General features: G+C 35.7%; 1 protein-coding gene across 1 annotated transcript in view; it reads left to right on the forward strand.

Moving 5' to 3' along the window:
- Positions 1 to 18,795, forward strand: part of GFRAL (GDNF family receptor alpha like) — a 66,263-nt gene extending 47,468 nt beyond the window's left edge. Inside the window, exons 7-9 of the mRNA XM_078446433.2 lie at positions 15,587 to 15,682; positions 15,768 to 15,840; positions 18,263 to 18,795. Coding sequence (XP_078302559.2) covers positions 15,587 to 15,682; positions 15,768 to 15,840; positions 18,263 to 18,326 — 233 coding nt within the window. The 3' untranslated portion in view covers positions 18,327 to 18,795. The remainder of the gene's footprint in view (positions 1 to 15,586; positions 15,683 to 15,767; positions 15,841 to 18,262) is intronic.
- Positions 18,796 to 19,879: the final 1,084 nt, after the last annotated feature.

Below are 19,879 nucleotides of genomic sequence, written 5' to 3' on the forward strand. Positions count from 1 at the left end.
AATTAACTGAACACAAAGAGGAGGTCATGGGAATCTTTAATTTATAGTCAGTCATTCAGAAGTACAGATAACAACCTGGACTTGCAACAGGCATCTGAAATGGGGAAAAGAGGGAGGGGTTTTATAGGGCTGAATCCCTAACCTGTGGTATCTGATGCTATCTCAGGGTAGTGGTGTCAGACTGAGTTGAATTAGAGGACACCCAGCTGATGTCTTGAGAGCTGCTTGTTGAGGTGGGGGGAACCTCTCTCCTGACACATTGGATTCGGACTCAGAACACCAAAAAGATACCACCCCTAGAATCATGATTCTTAAGTGTTTGAATTTGCTTACCAAGTCAGGGAACCAAAAGACCTCATCACCTCCCATTTATCCCCACACAATAAAACATCCCCAGAGTCAACAGCAAGAGAAGCACTGGTTTTGATTAAAGAATAGTGAAGTGATGCCTGTTTTGTATTACATATAAATTATTAATGTATCCCAGATGTATTTAGTGCCAAGGTTGTCATGTTATAAACATGAAAAAGTAAACATGGATCACTAGAAGAATGCTCACTGGCCCCAAAATTTCACTGTCCACATGATAACCACTGATCTAATAGATAAAAGTCATGCATCTAAAAGACATCAGAACAGTGTCATCAGTTGAATTTCAGCATCCAGCACATGGTATTTAGAAAGTAGTACAGAATGTGTGCTCCACACTGCATGAAATTAGACTTGGAGGTGAAGAGCAGCCAAAAGGTGAAGAGGGAAATTCACTGGATAAGGTTATTTGAGTAAGTCATATCTGCCATATTAACTTTTGCAACTTTAAAGGCCAGTTGTCCTGGTAGTTGGAATCTGCATCAGAACTCCACAAAAAGAATCATCTGAGGACCCATTAGTTCACCCCGGATTTGCTTAGCCTCTCAAGAAGGATAGCAGTGAGTAAGTTAGACTCCATTGTCAGGTTAGACTATGTGGAATGCTCTAACTTCTTTGATGGTGTACTTGGGGCTATTCTGGAAGGCATCAGTCTTTGCAATAGATAGGTAGAGCCAACAGATGAGCTTCTACCATGCATTTAGCTTCATAGTTGACATCACTTGTTATGGAAAGCAATGACTATCAGGTGTTGGTACTCTTAGAGCAAATTATTACCTGCCTCAAAGAGACTGAAGACAGAGTAAAGAAGTAATGGCCAGGAGCAGATCTTTAAAACATTGAATTATTATTAATAATCCTAAGATCTGGGCAAACTCTTGAAAATAATCCTACTATTTGACAAACCACAATGAACATTTTAACGGATCTGCTTACAAACTCATCACTGTGAAATGAAAGTGTGGAGGAAACTGAAGCTATAATAAGATATAATATCCTTTAAATGGTGGTTTAATAAACATCTAAAGTTACTGCTTCCCAGTTTAAAGCTGTACCCTGGCTATGAACACTAGTTTACTTATCTTTTGCTTACTCAGTGTCCTACAACCTGAGTATTTACTAAGTGTGAGACACGATTTTACTGATTTAATATGTCTTGATTAATTTTCACAAGCAATATATGAGGTAGGTGTTCTTTCTTTTACCTTAGAGGAAACAGAGACACCTAGAATTTGGTAACCTGTCCAAGGTCACACAGAAGGCAATAGATGCATAATTTAAACAAGGAGATTTTGGGGATCAGAAACTGTGATGTCAAAAAACAAAATATGCTCTTCTCATCTAATGGTGGGAAATTTAGAATTTACAGCTGATGTTCTATCTCCCAGGGAGTATGTTTACATAACAAGAGAATTTCAGAAAAAAAAATGTGTTTGTTGGGAGGCAGTATGGAGTAATAAAAAGAACAAGAACTAAGCAACAAGTTTGAGCCCTACCTACACATGGTGGTTTGAAGGAGGTCAGTTATTCCCTCCTTATACCTCACATTTCTTGCATATTAAATTTGGGTAATGGTTTAACAAAAATAGATGACCTCTGATATTATATGTGCTTAATATTCTTGGGCTAGATGACTGAAGATATTTTTGATGCCACTGCACTTTCCACAAACCTCGTCACTGCCTGCAAATTGGGATATATCTGAAGTGATATATTTTTTTTTATGCCCAAAGACAGCCAAGAACTTTTTCTTTCTATGGTTATGCTAAAATTTTAAGATAGTGTGTATCATTTCTTTTTTTGCTCTTGAGAAATACTCATGCCCTCAGAGATCTTAACTGAGATTTGTAATAAAATGGTTTTCTCTAGTGCTGGATTACTTTTTATTGTTTTGTTTCCCCAAATTCTAAATAGCTTCATAAATAACATATTTCAAACTCACGATATAACCATGATAGAGCATGTGTAATTGTTTCTATTTTTATGTTTAAATCTATAAATTTGCATTATTTTTTCAAGGAATATGATCATTTTCACTCAGGGCATATTTAAGATATGAGGTGGGACTTTTGCTACGTACAAAGCCAATAAGTTGGCCATTATTTGCCCCTGTAATTAGGCACTACTGTGTTATGTGTGTGTGTGTTGGGGGGGGGGGGACTTTTGTTTAGTATATGTAAAGAGAGAATCATTAGCTATTTTAATTGAGGTAATTTAAAATTAGATTACAGAAAGAGACCAATCTTCCTCTCATCCCCCTGAAGATTTGACTATGAGAGGCCTCATATCTGGTTGTGCCTTCCACCTTCATTGGCTAAGATTCCAATCAGGTACTCTAAGGAATAATCTGGCAGGTTTCTCTTAGGACCCTTCAAAATTCAAAACTCTCTCAAGGGAAGAGACATGGAGGGGATAGCCCCTAAAGATGTAGCCCACTCCAGTGGAGACAAACGCTGGTTTTAGTTTCACCACTAGGTTTACTTGCGTGCAAAAGTTACCAATAAAATCCAGCTGTTTTAAATTTTGTCTACAGACCTGAAACCCAGCAAATTTGGCTTGGCTTCCTATTTTGCAGAAAATGTTTCACACGGCTGTAATCTGGAAAGACTGAAGTGTACAAACCCTTAACAGAAACAACAGGAGAACAGCTGTCTCCTACCTTCACTTTCTCCCACCTCTACCCTTAAAGCCTTGGGTGTTTTTAACAGAGGGGAAAATGTCTGCCTCTGAGCATGAAAGATGGTATGAATCATCCATGACTACCTTTGTTGTTTGCTCTAAGCCAAAAAGGAAAGATTAAAGAGTTGCCATTGATGAGTGAGACAACTCAACTTTTGGCATCACTAGAGAAGGAAGGAGCATTTAAGATCATGGAGAGAAATAAAACAACAAAACAATACTGTTACAATTTGAACAATAACAGGCTTCAGTATGTGAAAGCGTAGTGTTATCTTTTCCATTTTCCACTCTCGTGCTTTCATTGGCTTCATATAATCCCCTTGTTGCCTATAATTGGGGATGGAGTTAGTGCCAAAGCTGCATAAAATAAGCAATCTTTCCTTTATACTTTCTGTGCATCATGATTGTGTATGTGAAGTCATAAAAATAATTTATTATGAGCATGTGTATTCCTGGCTTAAAGAGCCAAGTATTCTTGTGACAACAGTATAATAGCATCACATGTATTCCCATAAAACACCATATGTGGGCACTTAATAGTTATTGCCCTGGCACCTATATACTGGGATATCATCTTAAAGGGAGACTCCTTAGAGTAAAGAACATTTGGCACTCAGACAAATAAAATCCTGTAGATGAGATAGGTGAACAAGGAGTAGAGACAATTATTAAGAATTCACTGATAACGACAATCTTTCATCTTCCGTTAGTTTATCAGATTGTCTCAAACCTCTTTCTAGAGGTTTTTTTTCCCCCCATGGGTTCAGGAAAAACTTTTACAGCGTTGCCAACATCGGCAAATATTCTCTCAGTCTCAAATTTGCAAGAATGCCCTAACATCACACAGATATGTAGTAAACCGTAAGAATGGGCACAGCATAATTTTTCTTCTTCTAAATATTATTCCTTGAAAAGGATTTATTTGGGGTTTGTGGTACAAATCACAGTGAGTAAACTGGCTTTCAGTAGATAAGTAGATAAGTAGATAAGAGTGTGCAGAATGGACGAAAGCTGCTATATGGCACGGTGTGCTTGCCTGGTGATATGATGAGAGTGTGCATCTGTGACAGAGACTGTTGCTCATTGTCCCTTTCCTTTCCACTGGCTTTCAGCTTAGGGTGGAATGGCTTCCTTTGGTTGCCACTGAGCCCGGAGAGTGGCTTTACCAATCCCAATATGCTTTGAGTATTCAGAAAACCCTGGGACTGGTGTTTGACTATTGCATTAGCACCTTATTCAAGTGGCCAGACGGTCACTGTAGGCATAGGATAGGGACTTTCAAAGTAACTCAACTGAAGACAGAGGCCAGAGCCCACTCATTCCAGATTGTATGTCTACTTTAGTTGAGAGTCAAGGTGATCTGCAAGGAGAAAAGCCATATAAATTGGACTGTAGTGCTTTCTCCAAAGGGCAACTTAGCTTAGTGATACACACTGCTGTGTGTCACTGGGGTCTATGTAGGAAGATGCCTCTGTTGATGTCTTTAGTGTCTAGGCAGCTATGATTCAGTACTTGCATCTCTCTTCACTCACTCTTCCTAGTGTAATGGCCTGAAACTTACAATAGTATTTTGTTTTAAGTACATATGGTAGTTATTACATGGAAAATGTACACTAAGCATATGTCTACAACCCTAATAGCTCCTTCCAACACTTCTATACGGCTGCTTCCACCCAGTCAATTTCTCTCACTGTTCTTTGGCCCAAATTTCCATTCCAGCACCACTCCTCCTCTACAATGGAAATATTGTTGCTTTGAATTGTTTTGTTCTTTTTTTTTTTAAGTTTTTATTTTGATTCCAGTTAGTTAACATACAGTGTTATATTAATTTCAGGTGTAGAAAATAGTGATTCGACATTAATTTGTTTTGTTCTTTTAATACTGCCAGGTAGCTGAAAGGGAACTTTTGAGGTGTAACATCTTTTACTGATACAAATATATACATATATATCTTTCAATCAGTAAATTACTTAGCAATTACTATCTATGTATCTTCTTACTCTCCACCAACTGCTGGTTTTTTCAAAGGCCTTTACTTACTAAACTTAAATCCCTGACCTCTTCTCTCTTTCTAGTTATGAACTTCTATTAGCCTACCATAATGTGGTTTCGAATTTTATCTCCCTTCTGTCCACCTTCTGCCCTCCCTTCTGTCCAACCATGTGTTTTCCATTCTCTACCAGTGAATCTCCATCCTGACCATTCTCTATATCTAGGTCATTGGATTAGGAGACATTCAAGAGCAAAGAGGGTTGGTAATGTCTCTAAGTTTCAGTTCTCTCATTTATAAAATGAAACTAGAATACCTAGCTTTGCAAGAGTTTTTTGAGGATGAAAATATTAAAACTCATATTAGGATAAGCAGGGTTTGTGGAATCTTTCATGAGAAATAATGTGCATCTGTAGGGAGGAAGAGAAAGGAAAACAAGGGTAAGAGAAGGGATTCCTTTGATGGTTTTTTTTCTCTACCCCTTGCCCCTTCCTATCCTCCTTTCCTTCCTTCCTTTCCTTAGAACAATCTTGGGCCAATTCACTGAAGTATCCTAAAACATCAAGTCGTCTCAAGAACCTAAGAGTCACCTCTCATTTAGTCCTCTGCGTTTTTGGTATCAAATAAAACTCCAAAATTGCAAAATGTTTAATAACTATGTAATATACTGAGCACTTCATTTGTGTTCTTTTCACATACTGTCTTGTTTAATTTGGAACAATCAGTGCTGTGGTAAGCATTATCCCATTTTAAAAATAAAGGAGCGGGGCGCCTGGGTGGCTCAGTCGGTTGAGCGTCCGACTTCGGCTCAGGTCACGATCTCGTGGTCCATGAGTTCGAGCCCCGCGTCGGGCTCTGGGCTGATGGCTGGGAGCCTGGAGCCTGCTTCCGATTCTGTGTCTCTCTCTGCCCCTCCCCCGTTCATGCTCTGTCTCTCTCTGTCTCAAAAATAAATAAATGGTAAAAAAAAAAATTAAGAAAAAAAAAAAAAGGCAAGGAGAGTGACATGCAGACCCAGTAGCACAGGATCAAAAGCTTTAAAAAAAAAAAATAAATAAAAAATAAAGGAGCAAAGTCTCAGTAAGTTGCCTAAAATGACAGCGCTGAGGTGAGGCCGAGCTGGTTTCTGATCCATACCCAATTCTAACATCTGTGCCTGCTATGTTTGAAATGTAACTACACACTGTCTCTCTTCTCTACAATACTTTCTACCACCTATTTTTAGTTTTCATCTTCTCACATCTGAATTGTTCCGTAGTTAGTCTCCTCACCAAATGAGCCGATTCACTATGACTAGACTAAGTCTCCAGCTCTGTCCTGATCGTGCTATTTCTGTCTGCAAAAGGCCTCTGTTGCTCTCCAGTGCTTCTTCTTTCCAACCTCAGCTGGGGTCTGAGGACAGAGAGATCACTAAACTTCATCAGATTCCCAAGAACACCCTGAATGCAAATCAGTCTTATTTCTCCCCGTTCCTCAAATGTGTACCTTCCCTTAGCTCTCCCTGGTCGGTTCCCACCTCACTTTATTTAAATTATTTCCCTTACCTGAAACTAGATTGAGAACTTCATAAGAGCGGGGTCATGTATCATCCTACCAATATATTCCCATGCTGACTGCCATGGCGCTAGTTTTGAAGTAGGAAGTAATTACTTATCTGGAAAATCTTTATGTGGGTCCAAATATGGTGGTTTCTGCTACGGGGTCCTGTGGACATTCATAGGTGACTAGGTGTAAATGATCCATGAACCCCTTCTCGTTCTGCTGGAATGGGTCTCCTAAGTAGAGGGCAGATTTTAAATTCTCCATGTCCCCTGAGGACAAATTGAGAAATTGAAGTATGGCAGATTAACTGGCAGCAAATATGGAATTAATGTTGCATCACACCAATCTCTCTAAGGGGCAATAGGAGTAGCCTTTGTGGGTCAGGCATCTCCCAAACCATAGGTTAAAAAATTTGCTTAATTAACTCTCAGGAATAGAGAACAAGAGAAATTGTGGTGTCAGGTACTTGTATATATCTATGCTTAATAGAGGAAATGCTTATAAATGGTGCCTGTATTCAGGAACACAAAATACTATTAGTATGATATTATCTGGCTTTCCATTGACTAAATAAAAATAATTAGCCTCAATAAAAATCCTATATCTACTCAAAATACATAAATATTTGTCTATCAATCACATATGCCGATGTTTTCTAAGTTTTTGTTTTGTTTTTAAAAATTTTATAAACATTTATTTATTTTTGAGAGACAGAGAGAGAGAGCATGAGTGGGGCAGAGACAGGGAGACACAGAATCTGAAGCAGACTCCAGGCTCTGAGCTGTCAGCACAGAGCCTGATATGGGCTCAAACTCACCAACCTTGACATCATGACCAGAGCTGAATTCAGATGCTTAACCTACTGAGCCACCCAGGCACCCCTTCTAAGTTTTTTGTTTTTTGCTTCTTTTTTAAGTGGGTTCCTAGACATATTCCATGGAGAAAATAAATTTAGGTAAAGTGTCCCTTCTACTATAGTAAAAAAACAAAACACCACCAACAACAACCTAGAAAACACTTGTAGGAAAAAAAAGGACAGAATTTATTTTGTCAAATCTAAAATTTTCCAATCAGTTACTTATAAGATGTTTTATTTGGCTAACACATAAAAGGGTTCTACAGGAATCGTGTTTCACAGAAAACATTTAGATAACTTTGCCTCTTCTAACAAACTTTGAATTGACTGTGTCCACTTGAAATCAGGTTTCTGAAATCGAAAATAACGGGGGGTTCTGCTTCAGTGAATTGGCCCAAGATCTTTCCAAGGAGAGAAAGGAAGGAAAGATGGATAGGAAAGGAAAAGGAACTATCAAAGGAATCCCTTCTCTTAGCCTTATTTTCCCTTCCCATTCTCCCTATAATTGTACCTTCTTTCTCATGGAAGTCTCCAAAAGCCCTGTTTATGCTAATATGAGTTTTAATATTTTCATCCTCAAAAAAATCTTGTAAAGCTAGGTGTACTAGTTTTATTTTATAAATGAGAGAGTTGAAGCCTAGAGAAATTCTCAAAATTCTTTGCTTTGGATATCTCCTAATCCACTGACCAAAATATTAACTCTTTGCCCATCAGTATAACAAACCTGACCATTAGAATTCATTGCCAAATAGTTTCTTAATACATTATTGTTGATTGGGTGACCATATGCATTACAGATGGGACTCTGAATTTTCATTTACAAAACTGATAATATGTGAAAAATATGTGATTTATCTAATGACCCTGGGTTAATGTCAAAGAAATAACAAAACATCATATAATCATACATTATTTGGTATATGTCACTACACAGTGACAGATGTGCTATTTCAAATGTAAAATTGCTAATATATGCTTTTTGGCCATTAGATAATTGCATAGGCATGGCATTATGATGGCCATATTATATTGCAAATTGAATAAATATGGTGTCTATTTTTAAGAAGTTTGCTATTTAAGGAAAACCAACAACATATATCATCCTTTAAATTCAGCTTTCTCCTAGAAATTTGCAAATTTATGTGCAGGGAAGAGATACTGCAATTATATACTTTTTTTCCCATTTTAAAACTCAATAATTTATAAAACTTTCTGAATTATTTAATCATTCCAAATGGCTATGAAGACTTTCCAAAATGTATCCCTTTTCTTCATTTTTTTCCTAACTCTCTTTTCCCTGGTGTTTTCAATCAGTTTATGAAAAATTGTGTAAGCTAGCCAGGTGAAGTCTTACACATTTTCAAAAGGGCAGACATTAGGGAATCATTCAATTCCAAGTGGAAACATCAGAAAGCAAAAGCTATCTGGACAATTAATGTATTGTCACATATACTTTTTCATAAAAATATTTCTGTATGTTAGAAACCTCCATATAGAAAAACAAAAAACTATGAAATTGATTAAATACAGTGTAAATTATTCCCACTCTTATCTTACTTTTGTCTCATTACAAGCTCTCCTAGTGCTTGTATAATATAATTCAAGGTAAAAATTACTCTTAAATTTCAGGAACACATTTTCCCCCAATAAATTCATTCCAGATAGAGGCAGTTTTTAAACAGTGGGGTTATTTTATATATTTATCCAAGATTCAGGTTGTATCAATATAGACACAGATTATAGCAACCAAAGAAATAGCCAAGTCTGATTTTAAACAGTTATAACTGATCTTTTGTGCATTATTCTTTGTGTGCCCTTTGCTGTTGAACACTCTGGAAAGCTTTATGTATAGTCCTAATTCTACATCTGTAAAAACAGAAAATGCTCATACTGATATCATAGTCTAAGATAACTACCTTGAAAATTGCAGCATTTATTTTTTTAAATTTCTGTTAAATGTCACAGTTTAAGTGGTTGATTTATTCGATTACACTGAAAATGATTAACATATTTCAGAAGGGTGCACAAGTTGAAACATCTTACAGGTGTATATGAGTCATTTCAGAAGCTTTAGTTATTAGCTTTATGTCACCTTTTCGATTGCAGATTTCAGCAACAGAAACATACATGGTCATTTGCAAGCAGATATTACTATTAAATGCTTCTTATTGTGCAACACTATCAAATACAACTTGCCCCTCTTACTTTTCAGGGTTATTTCTCAATCCAATTGGCTGCCACACCAGGCAACATTGAGTGTTTTACATACTTTTGTAGATTGCATCTTTACTATTTACCAAATCTGTGATCTTGGACAAGACAACTATTCTGAGTCTGAGGGTTTTGTTTTTTTTTTTTTTTTTTATCAAGTTGAGATAATAATTCCTATTTGGCTAGATGTTATAAAGTTTAGCAGTGTTTGTCAAAGTGCCTTTTAAAGTATGAAGCATCATATATACAGAAGAAAAGCATTTTGTGTATTGGATGAGTATGTATATGCATTTCTTTCTGTGTATGTGTGTATTCTGTCAGCAGCAGCATCTGGGGAGTTGTAAGAAATTCAGAATTTCTGCCTCATCCCAGACTTACTGACTCGAAATTGGCATTTTAAGGTAAACTGAGATTCATGTTAAAGTTTGAAAACCATTGCTACATGAGGTCTCCTTACAGTCTGATCTTTCTCCCTCCACAAAAACAAACATACATGTATGTAGCAACCAGAGGGCTAGGCAAAAGAAGGTAGGTTTATCATGAGGTGATAAAAGAGAAGTCTAGAATACTTTATATTTTAACTAGAACTGACCATCAACAGTAGTGGAAAGATAGAAGGTGTGAAATGGCTCATTCCTAGAATAGTTTTACTTGTGTCAACAGTGAGGAAGAATGGAAAGTCTGAATTAGATCATCTAAGGAATCCCATCCAGTTTGTAATTCTGCTATATATACATAATCACATATTTATTGACATATACTCTAACCATGAATATTTAATCCTATTTTCAATCTGTATCTTTAGATATGTTTTATATGAGCCCACAGGTGACATATATTTTTAATTCCAAAAGTAAAATTATTGCCTTCTAAGTCAATCATAGTGGGCACCTGGTTGCATCAGTCAGTTAAGTGTCTAACTCTTGGTTTCAGCTCAGGTCATGATCTCATGGTTCAGAGGTTAGAGCCCCACTATCAGGTTCTGCACTGGTAGCACAGAGCCTGATAGGGATTCTCTCTCTCTCTCTCTCTCTCTCTGCCCCTCTCCATTGGCACTGTCTCTGTCTCTCTCAAAATAAATAAATAAGATTAAAAAAATAAAATAATCTAGTGTTGGTTATCAGATACCGATACATAATTTGCATTCTAAGTGCTGTCTCAGTTGCTATTTCATTATTTGCAGAAACTATTAAGGAAAATGTAGAAAATTCGAGATATTTTAGTAGTGCAGCTGAGACTCACTATAATCTCTAAGCAAATCTACTTGACGTGTGAACAACACTGTTATCCAACAGAGGGCCGAAGAGTAGTTGCCAGGCTTGTCAAACCGCCATTCACTAACACTGAGCTTTTTGGTTCATGCCAAAAGATCAAGGCAAATGTTCTACAGGGTACACTTATTCAAGGAGGCGTTTTTTGCTTTTGTTTTTGTTGACATACAGAGAACTGTACATATTTAATGTATACAGCTTGATGAGCTTCAAGGTAAATATACACCAGGAAACTACCACCACTATCTACACCATAAGTATAATCTGTATCACCTCCACAAGTTTCTTCCTGTCTTCTATTTGCTATTATTTTGCATGTGTGATAAGAGCATTTAACTTAATAGGTACCCTCTGAGAAAATGTTTAACTGTAAAATATAACATTGCTAGCAATAGGCGCTATGGTGTATAGTAGGTCTCTAGGACTTATTCATTTTGCATAACTGAAATTTTGTACCTTTGGATTATGTTGGAGGAGGTCGCCAGAAGATATTACTGTTGGTTGACATGTGAGCTATACCAGGACAATTGGAGGATCCTTGCCACCTTCCCTGTTCTTGGAATATGCATTCTATTCACTGTTCTCATAGCCAGAGGTGTTCCAAAGATGCAGCCTTGAGAGAGCAATGTGTTGTTGAGACCATATGGACTGTCTGTGTGGCTGAACCCCATTTAAGACATCTGTATAAACTTTTACTTTTCTGGTGGGTGCCAAGATCTACTATCTTGTGAGTGCCCAAGACAAGCCTCGTATATAAGTTCCCTTGTTAAAACAGCCACCTACAAATCTGGAATGGCTTACCTTTTTCTTTAGTTTTTCCTTGCCCTCTGTGTATGGGGGGCTGGTTATAGATTTCATCAGGGAATTCCTGAGGATTGCAAACTAGCAGGCTAATACCTCTAAGTTTCCCTTTCTCCCTACCCCCTGGCAACCATTTGTTTACCCATACATAGTGCAAGAAGATAAATCTAAGACATTGTTTTATCTTCTTTGGAGTTTATGCCCTAAATAAATTAATGTGCTTTGTTGATGCATGTTATGTCTATTAAGGTCAAGCATATTATTTGCTCAATTTACTTTTTACGACATACATCTTAGAAGCAGTGGAGTTATATTGTCATTGTGTGTTTTTAATACCTCAGTTTATCACATTACTAATGTATTGTTTTTTTCATACTTTAAAGATGTTTATATATTTTCCTTTCTTCCCAACTGCAATGCTTTTTAGATTCATCTTAGAAGGTTTTATACACTAATAATTGAAAGAGTCCATGATACATGGAATATCACTACTGATCATTAAGTGAAAAAATTGAAAAATTATTTCCAATTTGGGAACTGAAATACCTTCAGGTGAGAAAATAATGGCCAGATTAGAAATAGCTCCAATCCTTGGATATGCAAGAAGGTCATCCTCGAATTTTCATTCTTACTATGATATTGCCATGGTATTGGCAATATATTCCTTAAAAATGGAAAGAAGACAATAAAATTTAACTATCCATGTGATACATTAACAAATAAATAACTATAAAATATATTTTTTAAATTATTCTCTGCAAAAGTTTTTTTGTGATTATATTTACTTTCTATTTCAACTATTCTGACATTTATTTTTAATTTTTTAAGTGTTTTTATTTTTGAGACAGAGAGAGACAGAACATGAGCAGGGGAGGGGCAGAGAGAGAGGGAGACACAGAATCTGAAGCAGGCTCCAGGCTCTGAGCTGTCAGTACGGAGCCTGATGCGGGGCTCGAACCCACAGACTGTGAGATCATGACCTGAGCTGAGGTTGGATGTTCAACCAACTGAGCCACCCAGGCACCCCATGACATTTATTTTTAAATCATTAGATTTTATATGATGTATCATATCTTTAATTATGTATTTACCATATCATATAAATTATACAAAGTAAAGTTTTAGATCCCATCAGTCCTCAGCCACTGCTACACAAGGATTTTGAAAAGAAAAAAAAAAAAGGAATGATCAGATCTCTGTAGCATTTGGGGAGAACACTATTTAAATTTGTCCTTAACATAAGGCTGAAATTACTCTTGATTTCCCGTCAAATGTACAGGGATTTTACAATATAGTTCATAATAGTGTTTAACTCCTCTAGGGTACGAGTTAAGATAAACAAGTTACTGACAGTGTTTATCTATAAATATAGCAGATGGTGTGGGACCGAGGTTGGTTATTAACTCTGCCGACTTTAATTTCATGGTTATAAAACATTGTAAACCTCACTGTTTATAAAAGGCAGAAGAGAATCTCCAATGGGCTTCAGTAGCCAAGAAACCCTCTGTAACATTAATCTCTCTAACTGATATTCGGTATCCTCCTAGGGGGCAATATTTAAGATTGTGGAGTGATTGCTAGACACATTAAAATTTTCACTGGGATCATTAGCTAACATTTCTGTCATTGATCTATTATAACTTTGTTAATGAGTTCCATGTGAGTGAAATTTAGGGAATGAGACGATTCTTTCTAAATTTTGCTAGGTGAATGTTTAACAATCACTTTAGGCAGATATATTTAAAAGGTAGCCTAATTTGTCAAAATAGTGACCTTTTTTCTTATGCAAAGATGAATCATTGTACCTAACTAGACCAAATGTACTTAGGGATAGAATTTCATAAAGGAAAATATAGCATCATTCACATAATTATCCAATGTACATTATATATGTTTACATTTGAACCATGAATCTGCCTCAAAATGCTATAGAATTAAAACATTTTTAAATGTTCACAACATCACAAAATGCCATAGATTTTTTTTCTTTTTTTTTTTTCTTTTTCTTTTTCTTTTTTCTTTTAGAGAGAAAGAGAGCATGAGTGGGGGAAAGGGGCAGAGGGGCAGAGAAAGAGAATCTTAAGCAGGATCCACACCCAGCATGGAGTCTGACACGGGGCTATCTCAGGACCCTTGAATTATGACCTGAGCTGAAATCAAGAGTTGGACACTCAACCAACTGAGCCACCATAGAATTTTTTTTAAAGTAAAACTACTCTTCATATTCTGAATTGATTTGAATTAAACTTTTAATATAAGTTGTTTCACTAAAATTTGTAAGATAAATTTGATTAAGATTTGTCCAAAAAAAGAAACCACTAGTATAAAAATGGTATTTGAAATAGTTCAATTTTTCTATTCTAACTTTAGTGAACAACAAAAAGTATTTTATAACCAAAAAATTGAAAAAAAAATTACACAATCTACCTTTATTATTTTACACTTAGAAGAGTAATGTAAACTGATTGCATTACAGATTTTTCAGTTCCTAAGAAATACTTCTAGAAATATATAAAAATCCAATATGTAAATCAGAATTTAAAAATCTTGAGCTAAAATATTTTCACTGCATTAGAGTTTAGACTTCTCGAAAATAGGTTTTCTAATAAAAAAAAAAAAAAACCCTCACTTTTCTACCTCTTATGTTTGGCTCCTTCTCTTGGCCCCACCCTGAGACCTTTGTTACTGATCTGAAGTCTGTCTTCTGTGCTTTCTGGTGATTATTCCTAACATAGACCTCAAATGTTGGCTTCCAAGCAGTTGGCTTCTGAACAGCAGCAACGCCAGGTGGAGAGAGGATGGAATGGGACTAATGGTAATATGTCTTCTCATCTCCCTTCCTACTCAAACCCTATTGTCACTCATTGTCATCAGATGTATTTCCACTATGTGATGCACTCATTTCTATAAACAGCAGTCTACTCATACTTAGTGTTCCAGTTCTCAAAGTACATGAAACAATCAGAGAGGACAGCAAATCCTGTCTCAAGAGGAAGATTTATCTCATGAGATCCTCCACCTTTTTGAAAGACTCAAATTCTACCTGAATCTTCACCATCAAAGAAATTGGTTATTGGGCTATTGGTATGTTTGACGTTCATATTTGCATTGAATTGAGTCAAAGCTAGGAGTGATTTCACTTCAAATTATCAGTGAAAGGCACCTAAAATGAACCTGTTAATTAATTTTAAGGATCACACATTTTTCTCTTGTGAATTGTGAAGTAAGGTAGAAATGCGTTTAGCAAAATACTCCCATGAAGACTACGGCCATAGAGCAGCCAGGAGTTTCCCCTAAGGGTAACAAAAAAAAGGTAGCAATAATAGAAATTGAAGGAATTTAAAAGAGACATAATAGTGAAATAAGTAAAGTTGCATGTTGAAGTCCGAGTGGAGGGGTGAACAGAGTGATTGTAGTTTAGAAAGTCTATTGGAATTCATAAATACAGTGAGTCTTAGGAAGAATTGATATTGTTAAAATCACATTAAAACAACAATTCTTGTAAAAAAGGAATCTTTTATTTATCATAATGGGTAGCCTAAACTTGCTGCTTTTTCCCCCTAGTCTTTGTATAAAGTGCAATGAACTGTCATAAAATGTAATCCACTTTTCTAATTATCGTTTGGAAAAAAAAAAAAAAGACAAAACAGTTTCTGTAAAGAAATGATCCGATTAAAAGGTAGAAAAAAGAGGTGTTAAAAATGTAAGGAAAGTGCTCCCACTTTTATCTTTATCAGATTTTATTAAGATAGTGTGATAAATAAGTTGCTGATCTGTAATACAATATAAAACAAATTGCAACCCATGGAGAAAAAGTAATGTGAAACATTTAAATACTGTAATCTCATTTTCATTATTCTCTTTCAGATTACCCGACCCTGTCTAATGTCAAAGGCATTGCATTGCATAAAAGAAAACATGCGAAGGAAATAACTCTAAGTGGATTTCATTCCCCCTTCAATGGTCAGTTAAAAAAATCTATACTCTATTTTTACTATTTATTCTCACTAAAAATCCGTTAATTTTTTTTTAAATCTTGTGTTTCTAGGAGAAGTAATCTATGCTGTCATGTGCATGACAGTCACCTGTGGAATCCTTCTCCTGGTTATGCTCAAGCTGAGGTAACTGGATACAACTCAGAAGGGAAGGGCTGGAACAGAATCAGCCTAGTTAAAGCACATTTCACAATGGCAGACTTTACAAAGGGTCTGAGAATGAAAGCTTCTCTGTTAAGACATACTAAATCATTTTTTAATGTGGGATAGGTCCATGGAAATGTTACTCTACGTCTTCACATGCAAGAGAAATGTGATCAGGGAGAATTTTTTTATGTTGCATTTTACAAGCACATGTGCATTGTTCCCCCCAATTAAACTGTTATCAATCTTTCCCCTGGTTTTCCTACAAAATCCGAGTTGAACTTTGCTGCATTCCTTATTCAAATCATTTGCAGAATTGATCAGCTAACAGCACGGAGCTGTTGTGTGCTTCACACAGTTTATATTTATCTGAAGATTTCCTCTTCCCTCTAATTTCTTATGTGCAAAAAAACTTTGTTCATGTTTTAATATGCAATTATTAAAAGAGAGATTTAATGAGGCCTCCCAAGGACCCTTAGAAAGACTTATTACTATTTCCTGACATTCATTCACTCTTTCCAAATCTTTTTCCTTGGCTGCCCTCGTTGCTGGAATGCGGTAATGTTCCAGCGGCCATGCGAGACTTAACATTAGCGATATATCAATCTCTAGATTTCTAAATGTCCAAGGTCTAAATTTTTCCACTTATTTAACATTGACAAATAGGTATAAATGGTGTCCATCTGCTTACCTTTCATTTAAGAAAACTCGTATTTATAAATCAATGATGTTCATTTGCTTATTCATTATACATGTGTGTATATTTGCGTATAGAGTATCATGTAATGAAGAAATATATGTCTGTTTGCATATATGAATATATATCATGTACACACACACACACACACACACACATACACACACACACACGTAAAATACTTATCAGTACGATGAGGCCTAGCAAAGAGCACCGGCAATAGACATTTCTCTGATGACATTCACTGAGGAGGACTCCGTAAACTATCCAGTGCGCGCATACGTGTTGCTCCTTCAGAAAACTGGCGCTGTTGAGGCCTTGACAACCAAGCAGATAAAATCAAAGACTTAAGTGAGGAGGTGTAGGGCAGTACCAAGAGCTCAGGCATAGGAGTCTATGTTCTGCCTAAAGATATTCAAATGTATTTATTTTGAAATGTAATATCTACTTGTTGGATCCCACTCCACTGAACCATTAACTTGGAGCTTACCAACACCAGTACCCAAACGCATTGCTTTTCTCCAAGGCTTTAAAAGCTGTATTTGTATGAGAAGATGTTTCTTGGGTTCCAAGATACAGTTTAAAGGCCAAATAATTAGAATCATTTTCTAAGGGGGAAAATGACATTGGGATTTATTAAACTTAACTTTATTTGGTTTAAAATATTTGAGAGCACTGTTCAGTTACTGGGCCTACCTAGACATTCCATCACAGACATATTGTTCAGAGAGGCACAGATGGTTTTCTAGCCTAGCAAAAATCTTACCTTAATTGTTCTGAATCTTTATTTCTTAGGCAAACATAATGTGTAAAGTTAATATCTACCACACAGGCCAATCAGTTTTTACAGATTACTGTTGTGCCATAAATAAATAAGGTGTTGCCTATTGAAATTCCCTGTGTGTCAGCTTTAAGTTCATTTCCTTTCTCATTTGCATAGAAAGGCCTCTCCCTTCATTGCATGAGACTGTGGATGTTTTAGACAAAAATCTTGAATTTACTGTAATGTGTATTTTAAGGCGAATCCTTCATACTCTTAAGTATACCACATTTAATTACAGATTATTTTCTATACAATTTAAAATTGATCCTTAACCCTTAATCTGAATGATCCAGAAAGTAAATGATCTAGGTTAAGTAAATGACAAAATTATACGCTGTCATGAAAAGAACAAAGCAAACAAAAGCATCAGTAACAACAAAGCTCATGTTACCCTACATCTGGAGATGACTGGTGCTTCCTTAATGAAAGAAGGCTGATAGCCACTTCAGACATTTTTCCCTCTCTTAGTGGTCAGTCAGGTTTAATCCATGTGAATACCTTCTGCAACACAGGTTAGCATTTTTACATTTGTTTCATGTTATGCAAAATTAAAACAACCCTCAGTCTTCAGAGAAATTTGCAGAGAAATCAATAACTTAAATGTTAATATTTAAAACTTAAAAATTAAATAAAGATAAATAATTGGAAACTTAAATGTAATTTAAAAGATTCTTTAAAAAAATGATTTCTTGGCAATCACAGTTAAATGCATGATGCTTCTTAGAAAGACCATAAGATATTTGACTATTGGGACTTTACATTCAGAAACTTGATTATGTTTTTCTCTCTGGGCATAGAATCCATCCAACACTAAGCACACAGAAGCTCATTTGTAAAAATCATGAGAATGGCATGTGTTAACTTTTACTTTTACTTTTATATAGAACTTCCAGAATATCAAGTCAAACAAGAGATCATTCACCAGTCCAAATACTGGAGGACTTATGATTCATTAAGAGTCACGGATCATTAACAATCACTTTCTTTACAGGAAGTCTTTGTACCAGTCAACAGAATATCCTATCTGCCATCAATAAGGAAAATGTGAAGATGGATCTGATGATATTAGATCGTTAGTATAATAATATAAGAAATGGTAATATGGCATGGTGTTAGATTTACTTTTGTCTTAAGAAGATATTCGAGTAAAAATGTCTGGTGGTATCTTTTATGACATTGGTAGAAAATTTAAGTTTCCCTTGAAGGCAAAATGTGTTATCCCAAGTTACAGTCTGCATGATGTGTTTCATGGTAAATTTGAATCCATGTAATAGTAATTAGTTGCATCAAAATATGACATATTACGGTTAGCAGGGGTTTTTTTCTGATCAATGTTACAAATTCCCATTGGCTTGCCAAAAGGAAAATGCTAATAGATATATCCAGTATAATATGTTATTTGTGTATTCTTACTAATTTTCACATCATACATCATGGTATCTTTGTTTTTTGTAACTTAAATACTGTAGAATTTTGCTTTTGTAACTTGGTATCTTTATTTCATACAAAAATGTAGAACAACACATTGCCTGGAAAAATTAATATGCATTTTAATAATGACATACTTCATTTGTGAATTTAATTTTTTCTATGTTAATTACTATGAACTTCTTTGGTAACAAAGTAATACTGTAATTGTATATCTATATTGTTACTTTTGGCCAGATTTGACACCAGAGTGCAATTGTGATTAGAAAATTGTGAACAAGTTGTTTGTTAGTTTAGTTTTTGGTATATATATGCTTTTCAACTCTCTGCAATCACATTAATACCCACTGCTATGAATGAATAGGAGGTTTCATTATCCACAGTGGCACAGAGACACAAATATTCAATAATCTGAGAATATTAATAAATAGTGATATATTCACACTTAAAGGTTGAATATTTTCTGTTTTGTCTCATATCGCTATGTTTCTATTGTTTACTATGCTTCAGATTAAATAGTCTATATTAAATTAAATTTGAAGTTACCATTTGGCTGTCATTACTCAAAGTAACTGAAAAAGCTATCCTTTATCTTTTAAAACAGGGAAGAATGATTTGGTAAGTCACAGATCCCCCTCAAGGAGTTCTACATATTGAAGAGTCTTTGAGCTCTCTACGTTATGTGAAGAGAATGTAGACACACTTCTTTCTCCAATCCCTGCCATTTAACATGGGCTTGCTAATGTCCTGGAAACAGAAACTGTTTCTGGAAGACTGAGGAAAGAAGTCAAGTTGCTTTTAGAAATATGTTCATGTACAGCAGAGAAGGTGAGGACAGTGTGAAATAGATGATGCTCTTATAAAACAGAATCTTGTCTCCTAGACCAGCAAGAATGAACAGGCCATTGGGGGTAGAGTTGCAGAAGCAGGAATCCACATGCGGCATTTGGAGAACTTTAAAGAATCAGCTGTCTCTTGACAGGGAGTCCAAATTGAGAAAATATGCAACATAAAACTGACAAACACCATGACTGAGACACAAAAGGTCCTTAAACATGTGGCTAAGAAGTCAA

This window comes from Panthera onca, chromosome B2 (assembly GCF_046562875.1).
Source record: "Panthera onca isolate mPanOnc1 chromosome B2, mPanOnc1 haplotype 2, whole genome shotgun sequence".
In the NCBI taxonomy this organism is placed as follows: domain Eukaryota; kingdom Metazoa; phylum Chordata; class Mammalia; order Carnivora; family Felidae; genus Panthera; species Panthera onca.